Source organism: Equus quagga, chromosome 20 (assembly GCF_021613505.1).
Source record: "Equus quagga isolate Etosha38 chromosome 20, UCLA_HA_Equagga_1.0, whole genome shotgun sequence".
NCBI classification, from domain to species: domain Eukaryota; kingdom Metazoa; phylum Chordata; class Mammalia; order Perissodactyla; family Equidae; genus Equus; species Equus quagga.
Window position 1 is genome coordinate 43,571,942 of NC_060286.1, and position 24,319 is coordinate 43,596,260.

Sequence of the window (24,319 nt, forward strand, 5' to 3'; positions counted from 1 at the left end):
ACTAGACAAAAGTAAAGATGATCAAATACAAAGATATTTGAATCTACAAGAAGAGATGAATGCCGAATGAAACAGTCATACTGAACTAGTCAGCGTGGTGCAGTAGTGTCATCTGCGACCTGCAGCAGCAGTGGCCACGCAGAGGTGATAGCTCTATCTCTCCCTCCCCCTCCCGTCCCTCTCCAGCAGCTGGTCAGCCTGGCTTCCCACTTCCTCTGCAACCCTGACCTGTCCCCCTGCACCAATGCCTCCCTGTTCTCCCACCATGCGTATGTCATGCTCCAGAACACTCAGCGTGGTTCTGCGTCTCTGAGTATACAGCGTTTGAGAGTTTACGGGAAAGCCTAGATAATCATCAAGAACTAGCAGTTATGTAAAGAGCACTCTTGAGGTCGTGACTTCTGGCCCCAGTACACCTCCTGAGCATTCTGATGCTGCTTCGTGAATAATTGCCCTATCTGGTTAAATGTCTCTCTGCCAAATCATTCATAGAAATCAAGCTTTCTGAAGATGAAGGGGATTTTTCTGCGTAAGCATAGAGAAAGTGAACAGGAAAGTTTTGGGTTTTTTTTTTTTTTTAAGATTTTATTTTTCCTTTTCCCCAAAGCCCCCCAGTACATAGTTGTATATTCTAGTTATAGGTCCTTCTCGTCATGTGTGGGATGCCACCTCAGCATGGCCTGACTAGCAGCGCCATGTCTGTGCCCAGGATCCAAACAGGCAAAACCCTGGGCCCTCGAAGCAGAGCGCGCGAACTTAACCACTTGGCCACGGGGCTGGCCCCAAACAGGAAAGATTTTTAAGAACTGGGAAGAATATTCCTCCAAGTGCTTGTTACCACCAGAGAATGGACAGACAGATGCAGTCCGTGCTCTCGTGGACTCACAGTGGGAGAAACAGAGGTGAGCAAGTGCTGTGAAGGGCCTCACCCTCACCAGGAGGCTCAGGAAGCTCCTGGAGACATGCCATTGAACCTGAGGCCTGTGAAGGGCAAGTGAGAGAGGAATTCAGAGAGAACATAAGCAGAGTTCCTGAGGAAGGGCATGTTATTAAAGGAAGTTCTGCTGGGTGGAGGAGGAAGGGAGGAAGGCGTGATCCAGCCAAGCGGGGCCAGCCTGCCAGACCACAGTGAGAATTTTATTTTTTTATTTTATCATTTTGGTGAGGAAAATCGGCGCTGAGCTAACATCTGTTGTCAATCTTCCTCTTTTTGCTTGAAGGAAGATTGTTGCTGAGCTGACATCTGTGGCAGTCTTTCACATTTTGTGTGTGGAATTTGTGGGATTTTGTGTGTGGGACGCCACCACAGCATGGCTTGATGAGTGGTCTGTAGGTCTGTGCCTGGGATCTGAACCCTTGAACCCTGGGCCGCCAGAGCAGAGCGCGTGAACTTAACCACTACACCCGCAGACTGGCCCCTACTGTGAGGATTTTAGACTTTATCCTGAGGGTAATGAGTAATCACTGAAGGTTTTTTTGGGTTTTTTTGTTTTTGCTTTTTCTCCCCAAATACCCCCAGTACATAGTTGTGTATTTTAGTTGCGGGTCCTTCTAGTTGTGGCATGTGGGATGCTGCCTCAGCATGGCCTGATGAGCGGTGCCATGTCTGCACCCAGGGCCTGAACCGGCAAACCCCTGGGCCGTCGGAGTGGAGTGCAAGAATTTAACCACTCGGCCACAGGGCCAGCCCCTCACTGGAGGTTTGGTTTTTATTTATTTATTTTTGTTTTGTTTTGTTGGTTTTTTTTTTTTAAAGATTTTATTTTTCCTTTTTCTCCCAAAGCCCCCCAAGTACATAGTTGTGTATTTTTAGTGGTGGGTCCTTCTAGTTGTGGCATGTGGGATGCCGCCTCAGCATGGCTTGATGAGCAGTGCCATGTCCGCGCCCATGATCCGAACTGGTGAAACCCTGGGCTGCCACAGCAGAGCACGCAAACTTCACCACTCCGCCCCAGGGCCGGCCGCCTCACTGAAGGTTTTTAAGGTTCGATTGGTTAGATTGGGTGTTTGGGAGAGATTGCTTTGGCTGCAGTCTGGAGAATTGGTGGGTGTGGTGACAGAGTAAACGGTGGGGGGGACCGCAGTCTGGAGGCAGTTGGAGCTTCTTAGACCAGCTCATCACAGAATTGTAATGGAGGTGTGGGGGATCAGAATTGGTCACCCCAAGATGTGTCTGTTTGGCATGAGGATTATTTGGGGCTGGTTACTTTTAAGGAACTGTAGACAGGGGAGAAGCTCTGAAAACCAAGTAGAAGGTATGCTTTGTAAGAGACATTTACATTTGTAAGGGAAATCTCCATTTGTAAAGATATCTTCTTCTCTCCCTCTGTGTACCAGGAAGAGGGGGATGACCTTATCTCTAGAAACTCTTATCAGTGCAGAAGGCCAGGACTTAAATCTGCATAGTAACCTTACTCTTGTTTACTATGCTTTTCTGGTGATCTCCCATAACTGACTCTCCCCAACCCCAACACCCTCCTTTGTTTTTAGCTAAAAATAGTATTTAAGGTGGCAACCTCAGCCACTTTGGCGAGTTGCTCAGTTTTCCTGAGTGTCTCCCATGTATACATGTTATAGAGCTTTGTTTGATTTTCTCCTGTTATTCTCTTTCACATCAATTTAATTTGTAGCCCAGCCAGAAGGACCTAGAGTGGGTAGAGGAATTATTTTCCTCTCCTACGGGGAAGAGAAGTAGAGCTGTCTGCTGCCCTACTGTAAACCTCTGGGCAGCCATTGCAGCGGCAGCCATTGCAGCAGCAGCCATCGCAAGAAATCGGGTGCAGCTGTTTGAATCCTTAAACGCCCTGGTATTGTTACTGGCACATTGGGTTCTTGTTGTCCCCCAGGATAGAAATCAAGAGAGACAGCAAACAGAAGTAGAAAAGTAGCAGTTTATTAGCTTGTGCACGGGGAAGGCACAAGGGAGTGGGTGCAGAAAGGAAAGGGGCAGGTGACTGGCTTGACAGGGAATGGGATTGTGGGGCTTTCATCAGGCAAAGGTTGGGGAGGAGGGCCTTGTCATGGCATGGAGAGGTGGCGTTGTGCTTGTGCCTGCACTGTCATGTAGCATGCTGTTACATCATTAGCACGCTGGCTCTCCACCCCTGGGTGTGATTTTTAGTATGCTAATGGGGCTAGGGTCGCCTTTAGACAACTCCTGGGTCCTAGGGCACATGCGTAAGCCTGGGAAAGTCCCCGAAACTGCGGAATGTGGATCTTGGTGGTCTCTATCTGATTCTCTTAGCTTGCAGATTGGTTAAGAGCCTTATCTTGTTAGGCCAGGGGCCTTTCAGATGGCCCTGTCTCATTAGGCTGGTTCCTGTCTGTATGAGGGTACCAGAGTTAAGTGTTGCTTGGGGCTGGGGCAGAACCCAGGCCAGAATTCTGCAAAACTTATTCCTTCAGCTACAGAGAAGAAGCTTTCTTGCAAGATAGTGTCTGCCTTCTTTGTCAATGCAAGTAATCTATCTATAGATAAGAAAGAGTGATATTTGTTGATGAGCCAATACTGAGGGCTAGCCCTGAGGTGTTATCTTCCCCAGGGAGGACGGCACTGTGGAGAAGCTTGGTTTACAGCATAGTTAGATACCGTTTCAGAACAAAGGTGTTCTGAGCATACGTCAAACATGACAAGAATACAATTTTTTTTCCCAAAGTCACAAGAATATGTTTTGCTGCAGTTTAGCACTTACAAAGCAGGTCAACTTGACCTTGATTCTCTGGGAAGAAAAGCTCATCTTCAAAGAAGTCCTGGTATTGGTGTCAGAGAAAGGAGGACATTCATCCTTGTCCTTAAAGAGCGTACTCTTCGCTTTGGGGAAATGTTTGAAGCAGATGTACAGTGCATGTTCAGTGGGCCGTCAGTCAGGCTGCTCTGGGAAAAACGAGTTTTAGGCAGAATCACATCTAAACCAGAATGGCTCCCCATATACCTCGATATGTGAAAATTTATTATTTTCTTTCTTTTTCTTTTTTTAGTAATATTTATTACGGAATATTTGATGCATAACAAAAGTAGAGAGCAGTGAACTACCATGTACTGATTACCCAGATTAAAAAAAATCAACTAATGGCCACACTTCCTTAATTTGTTGTTTTGTTTTTTTTTAAACTTTTAAAAAAAAATTTTTTTCAGATGTGCATCATATTTCAAATCCTGTGTACCTTACATCATGTTCACCACTCGAACACTGATTATAGTGCATCCCCTCACATGTGAACCTAATCACTCCTTTTGCCCTCCCCCCTCCCCCCGAAAACTTATTATTTTCGTCCCCCTTTAACTTTTATCAGCGATAGGCTCTTGCATCTTCTATAGCTGTGAGAAAAATTCATCTGTGTAAAGATATTTACAGCAATCATGAAATAAGCTAACATGAAACGGGTAGAAAGTTTCAATTCCAGAAGCTTCATCCTCCAGAAATCTGAAGATGATAAAAACGTAAAAGAAAGTATCAGAAGCAGGAGAGCCTGCTCATATTCATTGCTCGTAAAATGAGGCTAATGGACAGAGTTCTCATGGCAAAAACTGCATATAGTGAGTTTTAGAAATGTTTTCTTAAAAAAATTTTTCCTTACTATTTTTCTAATACACACAAATTTATATTTGCTTGCTTCCAGAAGCCATTAACTATAGGAAACATAAGTAAACTTGTTTTATTATGTTGATAATTTTGGATGTTCTCTTAAGTTTCATCTATTTCCTCCTAAATATCTTTAGGAAAATTAAAACATTTTTAGGCACTTAAATGAATAGTGTAAGTTTTAGCTCTCTAAAGAATACTGAAGGGTAGCAGAATAAACCTTAAAAATGTGTTAAGTGAAGGAAGCAAGTCACAAAAGTACATATATTGTGTGATTCCATTTACCTGAAATGTCCAGAATAAGCAAATCCACAGAGACAGAAAGTAGAATGGTGGTTGCCAGGGACTGGGAGAGGGAGAGACTGCTCATGGGCACAGGGTTTCTTTTTGGGGGGGTAAAAATGTTCTGGAATCAGTGGTAATGGCTTCACAGCTCTGTGAACATGAATTGTATACTTTAAGGGGGTTGATTTTATAGTATGTGAATTATATCTCACTGAAGCAGTTTGTGGGAATGAATTGGCTATGTGGAATTTACAAGGAAAGATGTCATATTTTATTATTGCTTGTAAAGAGTGTGCTCTGGATCCTTATATCAGTAAAGTTATAATCATAAACATCCCCCACCCGTATTAAACATTCGCCAGCATACCACTGCCCAGGGGCGACTCCAGCAGGTGCCTCACCACTGTCTTCATGCTTTCTCCGTGTTCCTCTGTCTCTGAAACCCTCTCATCCACCCTCAACTGCAGCAGAGAATGGCTGCCATCCTCTGCCCCCACAGAGCACTCACATCCCCCCAGAGCAGGCCTGGGGGACCCCTCACATTCCCCCGGGGCCTCCTTCAGCATCTTAGGCTCCACTATTGCTCTGTAAATGTTGGTTGACTTTTAAGGAGCTTTCCACTTCATGATAATAATTGTCACCAAATCTTTAACTCATTACTATACAGCTGCTTTTCAGTGGTTGAGAATTTTTTTTTTCTCACTCAAATTCTATAACTTCTTTTACCTAATCTAAGAGTCTTTAGCAATTTGAATTTTTTAAAAGATACGTTTCTAGAAACATTTTGAATGTCTGAGGAAATCATATGTGCTTTTCAGCTTTTCTTGCTCATTTACTTATTCTAGACTCAAAATAATTTTCTAAATGGTAAGCATTCTAGGGGTCGGCCCAGTGGTGCAGTGGTTAAGATCACACGTTCTGCTTTTGTGGCCTGGGGTTTGCCAGTTCAGATCCCAGGTGTGGACCTATGCACTGCTCATCAAGCCATGCTGTGGCAGGCATCCCATATATAGAGTAGAGGAAGATGGGCATGGAGGTTAGCTCAGAGCCAGTCTTCCACAGCAAAAAGAGGAGGATTGGCAGCAGATGTTAGCTCAGGGCTAATCGTCCTCAAAAAATAAATAAATAAATGATAAGCATTCTAATGCTGAGCTAAACATACCACAGATTTTTAACAATATATCCCAACTGCCAGTGTTGTCCTGTAGGAAGAGCTGTAATATTATAACTCAGAAACTGTTCTCAGGTGTAGGGAAGAAGCTTTTTGCATGAGTGGATGTTCCACATATTTTATAACATATCTTGACCGGCTGAATTCAAACGAGTCATTGCAGAGCTGATGGAACCTCCCAAAATGTTCTCTGTGGTCTCCGAACTGTCGTGCTAAGTAGCTGCACTGAGCTCTGTAACCCACTCCCTGCTGCTATCCTTGTCATGTTCTAAATTCTTACTATTTTTAGAATGCTTGGGAATTTAGAAGGTTTAGGAAGATCATAGCATCCAAGCAAAGGAGAATATGGGAATGCTGATGGATGGTTCTGCATTTAGCAGTCTCCTTATTGCCAAGTTCCTGGCATGCATGGTTTTGTTGGTGGTGATTAGTGGTGGCCATCAAAGGGAAAACAAACAAGCTGTGTCTCCTGAACACTGACTTGGTTCCCTTCTCAGTCTGCACTTGGTCTTTAGCTTCGTTGTCAAGGCTTGAGTCCAGGGACCTAAATGACCGCCAGACCTGCACTGGGGACAGGAAGGCTGAGGATTATATGTGGAGCCGAGCAAATCAACTCTTCTGCTGGGCCTCTCCTCTCTTGCCATGCTGCTGGTGCCAGGTGAGCCACTGCGAAACGCACAGCTTCACCTGGTGAGCCACATTGGATCTGTAAAATTATTAATTATTCTATTTTTTCAAATTAAATCATCAGTAAGCAGCCAAGTAGACAAGAGCTGTTTTACCTTAAAATTCGCAAACCCTGCATCTCTGTTTTCAGTTCCTTCGATGTTGCAGCTTGTAGTGGTGATAGTGAAGTCCTGAAATGTCCTGAATGCAGTGCCTTCTATATGCAAAGCATTTGTTAATTCTGTTCAATCTAGTATTGTTTTGGTCCATGTAAGTTTTCCATTCTTTTAGTTGGCCTTATTGAGGTGTAATTTATATACAGTAAAACAAACACACCCATTTTAAGTATATGTTTGATGAGTTTTGACAAATGTATAAACCTTTCAGTCACCACCCCAATAAGATGTAGAACATTGCTCCAGTCCCCTCCACCCCTCACCCCAGGCAACCACTGATCTGATGACTTTTTCTGGAATGTCACACAAGTGGAATCACATGGTAGGTCCTCTTTGGTGCCTGGCTCTTTCACTGTGTATATTGTTTTGAGATCCATGCATGTTGCTTATATCAGTGGCTCCTTTCTGTTGCTGAGTAATTTTTGCTTGTTTATGGAGGGATTGGTTCTGGGAAGCACTCTGTCGTTCTTGGAGGTGGAAGTCAGTTCTGTAGAGCTTGTTTTTTTTTTGCTGAGGAAGATTCACCCTGTGCTAACATCTGTGCCAGTCTTCCTCTATTTTGTATGTGAGTCACTGCCACAGCCTGGCTGGTGAGTGGTGTAGGTCTGTGCCCAGGATCTGAACCTATCAACCTGGGCATGCCAAACTTAACCACTGTGCACAGGGCCAGCTCCAGAGCTTGCTTTTTAAAAAATAAGGTCTAGGGGCTGGCCCTGTGGCTGAGTGGTTAAGTTCACACACTCTGCTTCGGCAGCCCAAGGTTTTGCCAGTTCAAATCCTGGGTGCAGACATGGCACCGGTCATTAAGCCATGCTGAGGCAGCGTCCCACATGTCACAGCTGGAAGGATCCACAACTAGAAATACACAACTATGTACTGGGGGACTTTGGGGAGAAAAATGAGAAATAAAATCTTTTAGAAAAATGAATAAATAGATAAGATCTAAGAGATTTCCAAACTGAATAGTATTTTCCCCCCATGAATTTTGGTTACATTGATCTTTTAACAGACAAATGGAAAGCTAGTCTTTTGATTACTCAGCTGATCTTTTTATTTTAATATCAAATTTATTGAAGTCCAATTTAATTACAGTAAAATTCACTCCTGACGTATGTGTATATCACAATTCAAGCTATAGAACATTTTCATCACCCTGGAAAATTCTTTTGTAGTCAACCCCTTCCTGCCTCCCAACACTTGTCTTTCCCAGAATATTATATAAATAGATAATTCAGTATGTCACCTCTTGAGTGTGGCTTCTTCACCAAGCATAATGCATTTGAGATTCATCTGTATTGCCTGTAGACCTCTCTTGTTGATTAGTATTCATTGGATGGATGCACCATACTTTGTTCATTCACCAGTGGACAGACATTTGGACTGTTTCTAGATTTTGGCAGTTATAAATAAAACCACTTTACATAGTTACATACAGGTTTTTGTGTGAACATGTGAACATCTGTATTCATTCTCTTGGATAAATAAACTAGGAGTGAGTTTGCTGGTACATTAACTGTATGTTTAATTTTATAGTGGACTGCCAACCTTTTTTCCAAAGTGGCTGTGCCATTTTGTGTTCCCACCAGCAATGTATAAGAGCTCGATTGTTTTATTTTATTTTATTTTTTTGAGAAAGATTAGCCCTGAGCTAACTACTGCCAATCCTCCTCTTTTTGCTGAGGAAGCGTGGCCCTGAGCTAACATCCATGCCCATCTTCCTCTGCTTTATATGTGGGATGCCTACCACAGCATGGCTTTTTGCCAAGTGGTGCCATGTCCACACCCGGGATCCGAACTGGCTAACCCCAGGCTGCCGAGAAGTGGAATGTGCGCACTTAACTGCTGTGCTACTGGGCCGGCCCCAAAGCTCGATTGTTTTATATCCTTGACAGTACTGGTATTGTTAGATATTTTTGTTTTGTTTTTTTAGCCATATTAATACGTATGTAGTGGTATCTCATTGTGATTTTTTTGTTGTTGTTTTTTTAGGAAGATTAGCCCTGAGCTAACTGCTGGCAATCCTCCTCCTTTTGCTGAGGAAGACTGGCCCTGAGCTAACATCCATGCCCATCCTCCTCCACCTTATACGTGGGACACCTACCACAGCATGGCTTGCCAAGCGGTGCCATGTCTGCAGCCGGGATCCGAACCGGTGAACCCCGGGCCACCAAAGTGGAGCGTGCGCACTTAACTGCTGCGCCACTGGGCCAGCCCATCATTGTGATTATGATTTGCATTTCCCTAATGACTAATGCTGTTGAACATGTTTTTATGTGCTTGTTTTCCATCTATGTGTCTTCTTTGAAGAACTTTAATTTAGATATTTTGCCCATTTTTAATTAGATGTTTTCTTGTTATTAAGTTTTGAGAAATCTTTAGTCTGGAAACAACTCCTTTTCCAGATTTGCATATATTTTCTCCCAGACTGTGGATTGTTTTTTAATTTTTTTAGATAGTGTCTTTAAGAGAGCAGAAGATTTTAAATTTGGTGAAGTGCAGTTCGTCTATTTTTGTTTTATGGATTGTGCTGTTGATGTTGTATCAAAGAAATTGTTGCCTAATCTAAGGTTGTAAAATTTTCTACCATGTTTTAGACGTTTTATAGTTTTAGATTCTATATTTAGGTCTTTGCTCCATTTTGAGTTAATTTTTGTATATGGTGCAAAGTGCAGGTTGAGCTTCTTTTTTGCCTTAGGATGTTGCATTATTCCAGCACCATTGTTGAACGTGTTCGGTATAGTGTTAATGTTAATAATATTCATTATAGTTCTTTTAATTTGGATATTCCCTGGCGCATAATCTTAAAAAGAGAAAGTTAGGCGGCCAGCCCGGTGGCGCAGCGGTTAAGTGCACACATTCTGCTTCTGCGGCCTGGGGTTCGCCAGTTCAGATCCCAGGTGCGGACATACGCTGCTTGTCGAGCCATGCTGTGGCAGACATCCCACATATAAAGTAGAGGAAGGTGGGCACGGATGTTCGCTCAGGGCTAATCTTCCTCAAAAAAAATTTTTTTTTAATTTAAAAAAATCATTTAAAAATTAAAGAAAGAGGAAGTTAATGAAGGACTTTAATAAATCTGGACTGTTCATTTTATAATACCAGAGATTCTTTATGTTGTATGTTAACTCCATGCTTTTTGTTAAAGGTCTCAAGATTCTGTCCTCCAAGAAAATCTTGCTATGATTGGATAGGACCCCCAGATAAATGTTCAAACCTTCGACCTGTTCACTTTTACATCCCCGAAAATGAGTCACCACTGGAACAAAAGCTCAGAGAATTAAGACAAGAAACACAAGAATGGAACCAACAGTTCTGGGCAAACCAGAATTTGACTTTTCGTAAGGTAAGTTTAGGTTTCAGGTCAGAATGAGAAATAATACAGTTGGCCACTTGGGGGAGCTAAATCTTCAGTATTTGCTTTGCCTTTCAGTGATTTGGTGGTCTCAGTCCTGCCCTCCCTTGCCTCTCTTTCCTCATACGGATACATTATCAAGTACATTTATATGGATGCAATTTTTAAACCAATATGTAACTATACGTAAGAATGTCAGTCATTCATGGAGTCACAGCTCTTTAGACTTCAGGGAGGTAGGAGTAGCAGAGCCAGAGCTAGGACTGCATGTTTAGTGTGTGTGTGTGTTTATAAAAATAGGGGTTTCTGTGATGTGCTGCCATTCTTCCTGAGAATTCAGAATTCTTAACAACATACTCATAAATGAGCTACATGAGAAAGAAGTATGAATATTCTAATCCAGAAGAAAAATATTTAAGCTTTATATGTTTACCCATTTGGGCAAGCTAAGTCAAACGGAGTGCATTTTTCTTGTTCTGTGGATTTATAAACAAAGAGTCCCTCCCAAAGTTTATTAAACATCTCGTTTTCAAATCCTATTTCAAGCATGAAACTTTTAACCAAAATCAGATGCTTTAAAACATGCTTTGAGATGGGTCGTTTCTCAGGAAATCCACATCCAGACTTTAGAACACTGCGAGCTGTGTCGTAGCCAAGGAAAAATGGAAAGACAGAGCAAAGGAGTTCTGATAGTTGTCTTCTTTTAGGAAAAAGAAGAATTTATTCACTCAAGACTAAAAGCTAAAGGCCTGGGACTGAGAGCTGAATCAGGTTAGTTCATTGGTTCTTTTTCTGCTAATGTTTTTGTTTAAGTAACTACATGAGAAGAAAAAAGAAAGGATGTTGAACAAAGTAGGGAAAGTTCAGGAGGCAAGTCACACCTGTTTGGGCAGGCTCCCTGAGGGCATACTCAGTGGGACGTACGGCTGTCCTCTTGCTGCTCCTCCTCCTCTGTTTGAGTGAGATCAGCTCTCTTGTGATTTCAGGTCATTCTGATTGATGACCTCCCACTGACCTTTGGAGTTATATCGCAAGGTCCCATGGCTTCTCCAGCTTCTCTGTCTCTCATACCAGCTCCTTGTCTGGATTCCTGATCTCAGTCCATGCTTTCACTGGCTCACATGAGCAGTATTTATCCTTGAAGCCTCTCTCCCTCACCCCTTCATCTCTCCTCCAAGTTTACCTCTTAAACATTTCTCTTTTTTTTTTTTTTGAGGAAGATTAACCCTGAACTGACTGCTGCCAATCCTCCTCTTTTTGCTGAGGAAGACTCGCCCTGAGCTAACATCCATGCCCATCTTCCCTTCTACTTTATACATGGGATGCCTACCACAGCATGGCTTTTGGCAAGCGGTGCCATGTCCATACCCGGGATCCCAACTGGCGAACCCCGGGCCGCTGAGAAGCAGAACGTGCGCATTTAACCACTGCGCCACCAGGCTGGCCCCTTAAACATTTCTTAATGTTTTAACTACTAAATGTTCTTAACATTTTAACTAAAAGTAACACTTTTGCTACTTCCTATCCTTTAAACATTGTTTTAGTTCAGGCCCTTGTTAAATTCTCTGCCTAACTTCTTAATTGGTTCCTTGGCTTCCAATCGTTAAATCAGGGGGCTTGGGGGCTGCAAACTTTTTCTGTAAAGGACTAGATAGTAAATAGTTTAGTCTTTGTGGGCCATGTGGGTCTCTGTTGCAACTATTTAACTCTGCTCTTGTAGTGTGAAAGCAGCCATGGATAATACATAGACAAATGGGCATGAATGTGTCCCAATAAAACTTTATTTACAGAAACAGATGGTGGGCCAGATTTGTCCTGCAGGCTGTAGTCTGTCAACTCCTGCTTTATATCCGATCTTTGTAGTTTAGCCAGACTGTTCTACTCAAACTGCAAATCTGATAGTTGCCATTCAGCTTAGGTTCCTGGACTCCCCTTGACTACAGAATGACAGCTGCACTCCTCCATCTGGATGGCAGGCTGCCCAGCCCATGCCTAGCTCACCTCTTTCACATCTTGTCCCCCATCCCTTGCACTTGATGGGCCGGGGGAGCCAGGCTGTGTTCAGTTCCCTCTGCCTACTGTGCTGTCCTTTCTTTTTGGATGGGAAGTCTAGTGCTTAAAATAACCTTTCTTTTCTCTTGGTGTTGATATAAGGCCTGAATAACATTTCATACTGTATGTTAAAAGATGTCTGCTATCAAGACATTATTCTGATGGAAAATCAAAACTGTTGACCCTAAAAATCGTGTCTGTCATTGGGCTAGAGCGCCTGCTCATCCTTAGCGTGGCCTGGATATATTTAGAATAAAGGGCTGGGGAAGATGCAGTAACCCAGATGCCAGGCCCTCATTGTTTGCTGTCAGCTGCACGGGCCCCGTCAAGATGGGGTCTCAGATGGCAGGAGCGAAGGGGAAAGGGTGCTACCTCCCAACAGCCAGCATAGAAGAACAGCTCATAGTTCCGGGTCCTGATGCTATGCTGGGTGCTAATGCTAAGTCCTTGCCTGTATTATCTGCTTTATTTCCCACAATGACCCAGTGAAGTGCAGGTACTGTTGCTTTTATCATTTTACAGATAAAAAACTTGGGAACAAATTATTTAACCAAAATTACACAGTGAGTAAGTGGAGGGGCTGAGGTTCTGACCTAGAAAGTTGGGTTCCAACGATCCGCCTGGCCTCGCCTCCCACAGTGGCTCTCAGCCCACTGCGCGGTGCTGTCCTGGCTGTGCCGGGCCCAGGCCTCCAGCTGTGTGGACCACTCAACGCTGCGCCTGCTGGGGGGACGCCAGCCCCGGGCCTGCCGTCAGGGACCCGTCGCGCCAGCTCGCTGCCTGCCGAGCAAGTGCTTGGGAGACCAACCACTGTCGTAACAGACGGGAGAGGTGGTTTTGAGTCTTATTACTAATATCACAGAGTTCCTGTTGCTGACATTACCAAGATTGGAAAGGCTGGCCTTAAATCAGGTATGAGGACAGGATACGAAAAGGGAGGTGCCCACTCTGTCAGCTGTTTAAACAGCTACCAGGCTGCAGTGACGGAAGTGGGGGCTGGTAACAGGCTGTCACCTCAGTGGGCCAGGACACACATCTCATACAGAGGTGGCTAACGCAAGTAGAGGGGTCCTACAGAACTGAGGGAAGACAAGGCTTGTTTAGTAAATGATATTGGGGAAACTATTTACTTTTGGCCCAAAAGAACAAATTTAGATTCATGCCCCTTATAATACAAATATATTCTAATGAATGAAAAAATTAGTTATTAAATATCAATTGTTTATGGATTAAAACGTTAAATACGTAGCTCCTAGAAAGTAGAATTACGTAGACAATCTAACAGCGTAAAACTGACTCTCCATTGTCTGGAAGAATGACGATTCCCTAAGCTTGACAATGAAAATAGATTCAAGAACATGAAAACTGACAAAAGCTGTATCAGTTAAGACTCCCTCTGATCCAGCCTTTTGTAAGGGAGAGTTTGCTGAGGGCACAGAGGTGGCTCAGACCCAGGGCCAGGTGGAGCCGGGCCCAGACATGGCCTGCGCTCAGATGCTGGCACCAGAGGGAAGCCAGGACATGCTCTCTGCTCTCATTTAAACTCCTCTCTGCCCCACTGCTGCAGCCTTCTCTCGGTGTAAACGGGTTTTCTCAACCTCTCAGTTTGTACCTCCCAAGTTCAAGGAAGTAGCCTTCCGGAGGCTCTCCCCAGGTAGGTCGGCCAGTGGGGAGGTGCCCCAGGCTTGGCAGAGGGTGGGGATTGTGTTGAATAAGCCTGGCTCATTCATGTCAAATGAGCCTGGCTATTGCCATGGCAACGAGGGGTGGAGGAGGCAGTGCAAGGACGCTGCCCAGCAAACCAGAGGGGCAGGCAGACAAAGGGGTCTGCATCCGGGAAGCAAGTGAAACATGAACAGCAGATTGGGGGATGTTTGCAGCACACATGACAGGCAGTCTGGACTTTATGAAAAGGCTTAATACATTTGTAGAAATAACAAAACACCTAAGACGAATAACGTGAGTAAAGAAGAAGATTGCTCAAACTCTGAATTTTACAGTGTGTATTAAAACAGCAAGCAGGCATCTTCTTATGCTTACTGAATTCACGGGGGATGTTTTCTGTGATTGGACCCAACGCTGTTGGAGTTACATTGACAGTATGCTGCTCGTAGATGGTGAGGGCAGTAGAAAATGCCCAGCCCCGTTTCCAGAAGGAGTCAGTTGCATGCAATGCACATATGCCAAGAACCAGGGAAATTATGACCACGGAATATCTGAGAATTCATTCTAGAGGAAAACATGAGAAGAGTTAGCTTTGTGTCCTTGTAGCATTATCTTTCATTCCCCAAAAAATGGAAAGTATCTAAATATCCAATAATGGCAGATTAGATAAGGCTGTGGTGGCCCACCCACACAGTGGATGTTCACTGGAATATTCTGCAACAATGTAGAAAAAGTATTGAGTTAATTTCAAGTGCAAAAAGCAGAATACCATGATTTCAGCTCTGCCTGTCCTCAAATTAAATCTCCTTTGTAAGCCAGGCAGTACTGTGGGAGGATTCTTGTCTCCAATTTCTTTTATTGCTAAAGTGTTTATGCAGTGGAAGACAAAGTATGCCATCAAAATGGATTCGCTTTAGGACAGCTGGTATTTATGAAACACCCACTCGGTTTTTAGTAAGTGTGTAATGAATTAGATGATTCTGCCTTTATTTAGTTTTCCTAAAGTTCAATAGCACGTTGCAGTGTTGACAGGTGTGGAATAGGAATTACTTAGCAGACATTTATGGTGCTTCTGCTTTATGTTGAGCATCGGCCTGGGGGTGTTTGGGCAAGACACCAAACTAGACCAACTGCTGAAGGTGGCACCCCGACCTGTCCTTAGAACCCTGGGCTTCCACTCTTCCACTGGCAGTGGTAACAAGCAGGTGCTTCTGTGCCAGGCCCCATCCCAGCCGCTGCACTGGCTAGAATTCGGTTCCTCTCAAAGCACCTCTCATGAGGTGTGCTGTTGGGATCCACAGTCTAGAGATGGGAGAAGCCACAAGTCCGCCGCACAGCCAGTGAGGGACAGAGCTCCATCCACGTGGAGCTGCTCTCACTGCTGCTGCTGGGAGGACACTTACCACCTCTTCAGCTCCTCACACCTGTTGAAAGGCCAGAACAAGATGTGCCAGGAAGCTGACTGGAGGGTGCACACACACCTCTCCCTCAGGGACTGGCCGGAAACCCTGCTTATTCCTCAAAAGTTGCTGATGCTCCTGAGCTGGCGTGGTCGCTCCTGATTCCTAAAGCCCGGGCTCCGTTCCTTGGCCCCCTCACGACACTATGGCCCTGCCCGCCCCCTTCTTCGTTTGCTCTGTGTTCAGCCACATCTGCACATCTCCAGACCCTTCATTTCTGTTGCCTGTGCTGGTCCCTGGCCTGTGATGATTTTCTCCCCTTTCTCTGCCCTACGGGATCCTATTCATCCTTCAAGACCCAGCTTAAATGTCACCTTCTCTGGGAGCCTTTGGCTTCCCTCCCCTCCTCAGGCAGCTAGTTGTTCCCTCCCTTGCCCCACTTAACATCTATCCATTTGTTGATGAAGTATTTATGAAACACCTGCCACATACCAGACGAGGCAGTGGGACTAGTGGTGGCCGTGCCTTGTGGAGCTGACATTCTAACGTGGAGCAGGAGTGTAACAGGCAGACAAGTAAGCTCAGTAAATACACACTGCACTCTTGGAGTGTGTTGAAGAAAAAAAAGCAGGGAAGTGAGAAGGAGGTGAGCATTTTTTTTTAAAGATTGGCACCTGAGCTAACAACTGTTGCCAAGCTTTTTTTTTTTTTTCCTGCTTTTTTCCCCAAATTCCCCTAGTACACAGTTGTATATTTTTAGTTGTGGGTACTTCTAGCTGTGGCATGTGGGAGGCTGCCTCACCGTGGCCTGACAAGCGGTGCCATGTCTGTGTCCAGGAGCCGAACCAGCAAAACCCTGGGCCGCTGAAGCGAAGCTTGCGACCTTAACCATACTCGGCCACGGGGCCGGCCCCAGAGGTGAGCATTTTAACAGGGCCCTCAGAGAAGGCCTCTGAGGAGGAGGCAGCTGAAGGGAGATGTGGGAGAGAATCTTCTGGATAAGGGAACAGCTTGCAGATAGAGGTTTTGAGGAGCAGCAGGAGGCTGGGTCAGAGGAGCAAGGACACGTGGAATAAACTGCTGTTTCCTCAAGCAGTGGGAGTCCAGGTGATGTGGCAGGCCCTTGGTCAAGTGCTGGAAGAGATGTGGTCCTTGTGTGAGGAGAGAGCCATGCCTGTGCCATGCCATCTGAGTGTTTGCCTGTATGTTGTGTGAGTAAAGGGCCACTTTGCCTCCTGTTTCTGTGGAAACATGCCTTTGGGCTACCTTCTCAGCTTTGTCTCCCCAAAATCCTGATGGGGTTTGGAGCATCAGAATCTGCTATGCAGCCAAAAAACATGGCCTCTGCATGGAGACTCATCTCGGGGGGCTGGCGTGAGGCAAGTGGACCAAACTGCGAGGAGGGGGAGCCCGAGCACGGGCCTCTGCATGGGGCTCCCCTGGAAGTGCAGGAAGCCCTGGATGTTGTGCCTGGGCTCCTCTAGAGATGGTGGTGTCTGTTTACGGCTTGGGGCTACTCAGCCAGAGTGCCCTCCCAGTGTGGTCTTGTTCCCTCGCCCCTGAGCCATTTCTGGGCTCCTGAGACTGGCCCCTGGGTTGCTTTGCAGCCCCACTTCAGAGGAGCTCTGCTGCCCCCATGGCAGGTGTGGTTGCTGTCCTGTGTGGCCTTTTCCAGTGTTTGGAGAGTAGAGGAGCCCTGAGAGTGGGCGCCACAATTGGCATCTCCCCCTGCATGGGGGGCACCCCGGTGGTGGCCAGGTCAGTCCCTGTGCACCACCATTCCACACCAGCACCTAATGTGTTAACTTGGTTCATGTGTGCTCACTGACTCAGAGATGGAATGGTTAGGCTGGTATCTACCCAGGATGCATTCAAATTAGGAAACATTTCATTCCCTTTATACTAGTACCTCACAGTTCTTCATTAGAAACTTCAGAAGCTATTGAGGTATACGCGATAAAACGCGTCACACGTTCTGTACATTGATACATATATGCCTTCATATATATCAGTTGTGAAGAAAATGAGTTAACGCCATAACCATTAGGGTCTAATGATAGAGGAAGATGCTTTTTTCATCCTTAAGTCCTCTTTCTTTATTGAGATAATTAACATATGATAAAATTTACACTTTTAAAGTGTACAATTCAGTGGTTTTTAGTATTCACAAGATTGTGCAACCATCACCACTATCTAATTCCAAAACATTTTCATCACCCCAAAACCGCCACACCCATTGCCGGTTACTCCTCCCACCAGCCGCTGATCTACTTTCTGTCTCTAGGATTTGCCTATTCTGGACGTTTCCAGATAAATGGAATCATACAATATGTGGTCTTCTGTGTCGGCCTTCTTTCTCTTCAGTGTGTATTTTCGAGGTTCATCCATGTTGTAGTATGTTTCAGTGTTTCAAAGATTGTTTTTTATGGCTGAATAACATTCAGTGGTAGGGATACACCACATTTTATTTACCCATCAGTTGATGGACATTTGAGTTGTTTCCGCTTTTTGGCTCTTACGAGTAATGCTGCTGTGCACAATCGTGTATATACCTACAAGTGAAATTGCAGGGTCTTGTGTTAACTCTTTGTTTAACTTTTTGAGGAACTTTCAGGCTGTTTTCCAAAGTGGCTGTACATTGAACAGTCCTACTAGCAGTGTATGAGGGTTCCAATTTCTCCACCTCCTCTTCAATACGTGTTATTGTCTGTCTTTTTGATTATAGCCATCCCAGTAGGTGTGAAATGATATCTTATTATCTTTTTAACTTGAATTTCCCTAATGACTGATGATGTTGACTATCTTCTCATGTTCCCATTGGCCATTTTTATAGCTTTTTTGGATAAAAAGCTATTCAAATCCTTTGTCCATTTTTAAATTGGGATCACGGTTTGTTTGTTTTTTTGGGGGCATAAATGGATCAGAGTTTATTGAATGACCAGGCAGACAAACCAGCCAGTCAGCTCATTTTTACGTTGTTCACCTTCCCACCCAACATCGGAAAGCATTGGTTTTCTATCAATATGTGAAAATGATTTCATTGCTCCATTTCTTCCTCTTTATTGCCGTAGGCTCTGCACTGTTGCACCAACAGAAGACAAATTCTTGACCTGAGCTCGTTCCCCTTTCTGCCTAATTTCTTTTATCATACACTTATGTTAATAATTTATGTGAACAGAGTTATTTATTATATTACACTTGCCCTAATTCTGCTACGTAGATACTTAAGGAATGCACTTACATTGGGATTTTGGTCAACTAAAATTCATAATGATTGGGTTCTCTTTTTATTGTTGAGTTGTGAGACTTCTCTACATATTCTGGATATTAGACCCAAATTAGGTAGATGATTTGCAAATAGTTGCTCCCATTCTCTAGATTGTCTCTTCACTTTACTTTTTTTCTTCCCCCCCCGAGGAAGATTAGCCCTGAGCGAACATCTGCTGCCAATCCCCTCTTTTTGCAGAGGAAGACTGGCTCTGAGCTAACATCCGTGCCCATCTTCCTCTACTTTATATGTGGGACGCCTGCCACAGCATGGCGCGCCAAGTGGTGCGTAGGTCCGCACCCGGGATCCAAACCAGCGAACCCCAGGCCACCAAAGCGGAACGTGTGCACTTAACTGCTGTGCCACTGGGCTGGCCCCTTCACTGTCTTGATAATGCCCTTTGAAGCACAGAAGTTTTATCTTTTGATGAAGTCCTACTTATCTTTTTTTCCTTTGCTTGTACTTTAGGTGCCATATCTAAAATGCATTGCCTAATTCAAGGTGATGAAGATTTGCACGAGTCTTCTTCAAAGGGATTTATAGTTTTAGCTCTTCCATTTAGGCCTTTGACCCATTTGGAGGTTATGTTTGTTTATGGTTTGAAGTAGGGCTTCAACTTTATTCTTTTGTCTGTGGATATCCAGTTATCCTAGCACTATTTGTTGAAAAGACTATTCCTCTCCCATTGAATTGTCTTGGCACCCTCATTGAAAATCACTTGCATTGGATGGAACAGAATTGAAAGCCCAGAAATAAAACCACACATCTATGGACAGCTTATCTTTGACAAAGGAGCTGAGGGCATACAATGGAGAAAAGAAATCTTTTCAACAAATGGTGCTGGGAAAACTGGAAAGCCACATGGAAAAGAATGAAAATTGACCAGTCTTTTTCACCATTCACCAAAATAAACTCAAAATGGATCAAAGACCTAAAAGTGAGACCTGAAACCATAAGGCTTCTAGAAGAAAACGTAGGCAGTACGCTCTTTGACATCAGTATTAAAAGGATCTTTTCGGACACCATGTCTTCTCAGAGAAGGGAAACAATAGAAAGAATAAACAAATGGGACTTCATCAGACTAAAGAGCTTCTCCAAGGCAAATGAAAACAGAATTGAAACCAAAAAACAACCCACTAACTGGGAAAAAATATTTGCAAGTCATATGTCTGACAAAGGCTTAATATCCATAATATATAAAGAACTCTCACAACTCAACAACAAAAAAAATCAAACAACCCAATCAAAAAATGGGCGGGAGACATGAACAGACAAATGTTCTTCTCCAAGGAAGATATACGGATGGCCAATAGGCACATGAAAAGATGCTCATCATCGCTCATCATCATGGAAATGCAAATCAAAACTACACTAAGATATCACCTTACACCCATTAGAATGACAAAAATATCTAAAACTAATAGTAACAAATGTTGGAGAGATTGTGGAGAAAAAGGAACCCTCATACACTGCTGGTGGGAATGCAAACTGGTGCAGCCACTATGGAAAACAGTATGGCGATTCCTCAAAAAATTAAAAATAGAACTACATACGATCCAGCCATCCCACCACTGGGTATTTATCCAAAGAGCTTGAAGTCAGCAATCCCAAAAGTCCTATGCACCCCAATGTTCATTGCGGCATTATTTACAATAGCCAAGACGTGGAAGCAACCTAAGTGCCCATCAACAGATGAATGGATAAAGAAGATGTGGTACATATATACAATGGAATACTACTCAGCTGCAAAACAGAACAAAATCATTCCATTTGCAATAACATGGATGGGCCTTGAGGGAATTATGTTAAGTGAAATAAACCAGCTAGAGAAGGATAATCTCTGTATGACTCCACTCATATGAGGAATTTGAAAATGTGGACTTAGAGAATAGTTTAGTGGCTACCAGGGGAAAGGTGGGGTCGGGGGTGGGCACAAAGGGTGAAGTGGCGCACCTACGACACGAACGACAAACATTAATGTACAACTGAAATTTCATAAGATTGTAACCTATCATTAACTCAGTAAAAAAAGAAAGAAAGAAAGAAAGAAAATCACTTGCATTGGGCCAGCGCAGTGGCACAGTGGTTAAGTGCGCACGTTCTGCTTCCAAGGCCAGGGGTTTGCCGGTTTGGATCCTGGGTGCAGACATGGCACCGCTTGGCAAGCCATGCTGTGGTAGGCGTCTCACATATAAAGTAGAGGAAGATGGGCACGGATGTTAGCTCAGGGCCAGTCTTCCTCAGGAAAAAGAGGAAGATTGGCAGCAGATGTTAGCGCAGGGCTAATCTTCCTCAAAAAAAAAAAAAAAGAAAGAAAATCACTTGCACAGAAATGTTTGGGTTTATTTCTGAGTAAGTTTTGTTCTTTTGATCTATATGCCTATCCATATGCCAGTAGCAGACAGTCTTAATTATTGTAGCTTTGTAGTAAGTTTTGAAATTGAGAAGTATGAGTCCTCCAACTTTGTTCTTCTTTTTCAAGTTTGTTTCAAGTTCACTGGAGTCCTTGCATTTCCATATGAATTTTAGGATTCACTTGTCAATTTCTACAAAAAAATGCCAGCTGGGGTTTTGATAGGGATTATGTTGAATCTGTATGTCAATTTGGGGGGGTGTTGCGATCTGAATAGTATTAAATCTTCAAAACCATGAACATGGAATGTCTTTCCATTTATTTACGTCTTCTTTCATTTCTTTCAACCATGTTTTGTAGTTTCGTTCTATCAGTCTTATACTTTCTCTTTTAAATTTATTCCTAAGTCTTTTATTCTTTTTGATGCTATTGTAAATGGAATCATTTTCTTAATTTCATTGCCAGTTGTTTATTGCCAGTGTATAGAAATACAGTTGACATTTGTATATTGATCTTATATCCTGCAACCTTGCTGAACTCAGTTATCAGATCAGTAGTTATTTGTGGGTCCCTTCTCCTTAAGTCTTAATGTTTACGTTGAAATTAATTTTCAGGTCAAAAAGCAACATTGAATGCAGAAGAAATGGCTGACTTTTATAAGGAATTTTTAAGTAAAAATTTTCAGAAGCATATGTATTATAACAGGTAGGTGTTTAATTTTTTCCTAAAAACTTGAGTGTCACATCCATGCTGGGTATATTATTTTCTTACCTGAATTTAACAACTTTCATGTTTATATTAAAGGTAGAATTTGCTGTGAACTTAGTTTTTTCACTTTTGAATAAAATTGACAACTTAAAGTTATTTTCATGGCAGCCCTATAGCAGTTTGCACCCCTAGTGCTTGGACGGTGGGTTCTGACAGTACTTCCCACTAAAGGGAGCCTGACTCCATGGAGAAGCCCAGTCTGGGGTGGCACAGAAGGAGTCTAGGCATCCTGTGTCTGAAAGTAAAGAGGCTCAGAGACCAGCGGAGTCACGTGAAAAACGGCATAGGAGCCAACTTGAGGGGCTCCCACAGGCCAAAGATGAAGCCATTGTAGCCACACAAAGGTGACCATGGTGGATTAAAAATGGATCAGATATGCAAACATCTTTGTGACCATAATGATACTGACAGGCTCATGAGTCACCTCCAGATATTGCTAGCCAGCCGACTCGTTATTCTGAAAACTGATAAATAAAAGGAAAGAATTCAAAACACATGCGTATGAACCTCTCTTTTTCCTGTACTGACTATTTCAGTACACGGGAACCAAACGAAGGAGCATTTTCTGTGTAGAAGAATGACAGCCACTGCAAAAGGAGTGATGGTGCTGGAAAATTACCGCTTCCCTGATGGAATAATGAATCCGAACAGCAGTCACCCGTGCTGCTAAAGCCGTTGAGCAGGAAAGCTGATGAGGACTTAACAGCAGATGGGTCAGGCTGGTGGCACCTGAACCCCCGGTGCACCTTCACACAGTACCAAGTGGGACAGCTATCACCACATGCCTCTGAGATACAGGAGGAGGCGTGCAGCACCACCCATGAGGTGCTCTTACCAAAAATAAAATGGGATTGGAATCTAGTCAGGCCTCCAAATCTAATACCAGTTCACAGAGAAAGCGTAAAAGTGTGTATGTGGGGGTGAGAGAGGGATTCATAGCAGACCTTGTTTAAAATGACAGCCTGGGGGCTGGCCCCGTGGCCAAGTGATTAAGTTCACACGCTCACACTCTGCTTCGGATGTTAGCTCAGGGCCAGTCTTCCTCAGCAAAAAGAAGAGGATTGGCAGCAGATGTTAGCTCAGGGCTAATCCTCCTCAAAAAAATAAAATAAGTAAAATGACAGCCTGAAGGGGGCCAGCCTGGTGGCGTAGTGGTGAAGTTCATGTGCTCTGCTTTGGTGGCCCAGGGTTCACAGGTTCAGATCCCAGGCATGCACCTGCACACCACTTGTCAAGCTATGCTGTGGTGGTGACCCACGTACAAAATAGAGGAAGATTGGCACAGATGTTAGCTCAGGGCCAAACTTCCTCATCAAGAAAAAGAGAGAGAGAGAGGCAGCCTGAAGATACAATCCAAAAATGTTGGAAATTCTGTAAGACAAATGATTCAGTTTCAGCAAGTAACTACAATCAAAAACAAAGACAGACATAGGGTGAACTATTATAGATTAAAAGAGACTTCATGAAATGGATAGACCTTGTTTGGATCCTGGTTCAGACAAACCGCCTGTAAAAGTCAGAGGAAATTGAACAGTGGCTGTGTATTAGGTTAAGGATGAGTTATTGTTCATTTTATCAATGCAGTGGTAGTATTGTGGTTATGTGTTCTTAAAAAAGATTTTAATGATGCATAACTGTGTATTTCCAGTGGAAATGATCGGATATGATGTTTGAGATTTGCTTTAAAATGTAATAGTGACAGCATCGGATCAGGCGGGTGAGGCAGGATCTAGAGGACGGTCGAGGCTGGAGGAGCTCATGAGAGCAAGGCTTGGACATAAAGATTAGTTCTGATGCATCTGGATTCTGTTGCTCGTGCTGTCATATATTGCTCTGAACTAGTTCAGTTCCTCACTCAGGCCAGTATTAATTATCTTTCTCTGAACCTTTGATTTCTGAGGAGGGCACAGCACGTTAGCTGTCTGTGCAGTCTGCGGCATTCAGAGCAGAGAGAAACAGCTCACCCAAGGCCAAGCAGCTCTGGAGGCTGAGTGCCCCTGTATGCGCCCCCCACCTGCTGCCCCTGCTTCCCTATGAAAACAGGAAGAGCGTAGTTTGCCTGTCCCTACACTTCATTAAATCAAGTCATCTGTATCGGTGGAGTGGTCTCTGGCTTTTCCTTAATAACAGAAGAACTTGAATCCCAAAGGGATACTGGTTTTCTTTTTCTGGAAGCCTTTCTTATTTATTTAGAATAAATAAATAGCTTCCCATTTATTGCATCACTTAAATAGCTAGAAATGTAAAGATGGTTTTCATGTGGAGAGGGATTTTCTATCCAGCCATGCGAAGGCTCCAGAAAACGAGCATTTTTACCTCTTGCTATTGCTTCTTTTGAGCCCTTGGTTATTCTGCTTCCTTCTATACTCAGAGCCAGTAAATCACTTGAGTCCAGTTCGGAATGGCAGTTCCACATTCACTGGTTAGCTCATTTGGCCGAAAAGCACTGGTCTTGTTGGCATTTCAGCTTCCAAGGCCTTAGCACTAAGAGCCTGGAATGTGTGCATTCGTTGTGGAAACTTTCCAAGCTTTGCTCGTTCAACTGCTGACAATGGGGTGAATTTGTAAGTTTTGCATGTT

The 24,319-nt window shown here is 43.8% G+C and overlaps 1 protein-coding gene across 7 annotated transcripts in view; it reads left to right on the plus strand.

Annotated features, from left to right (window-relative positions):
- Positions 1-24,319, plus strand: part of LOC124231092 (cytochrome c oxidase assembly factor 8) — a 42,181-nt gene that overhangs the window by 6,154 nt on the left and 11,708 nt on the right. For 3 of the 7 annotated variants that reach the window (XM_046647752.1, XM_046647750.1, XM_046647755.1), the window contains 4 exons: positions 6,537-6,697; positions 10,027-10,224; positions 10,941-11,004; positions 21,586-21,676. In XM_046647752.1, the coding sequence (XP_046503708.1) occupies positions 6,537-6,697; positions 10,027-10,224; positions 10,941-11,004; positions 21,586-21,676 (514 nt within the window). Of the gene's footprint in view, positions 1-4,256; positions 4,538-6,536; positions 6,698-10,026; positions 10,225-10,940; positions 11,005-21,585; positions 21,677-24,319 lie in introns of those variants that run through there. The other 4 variants (XM_046647756.1, XM_046647757.1, XM_046647751.1 and 1 more) reach the window with 3 other exon arrangements.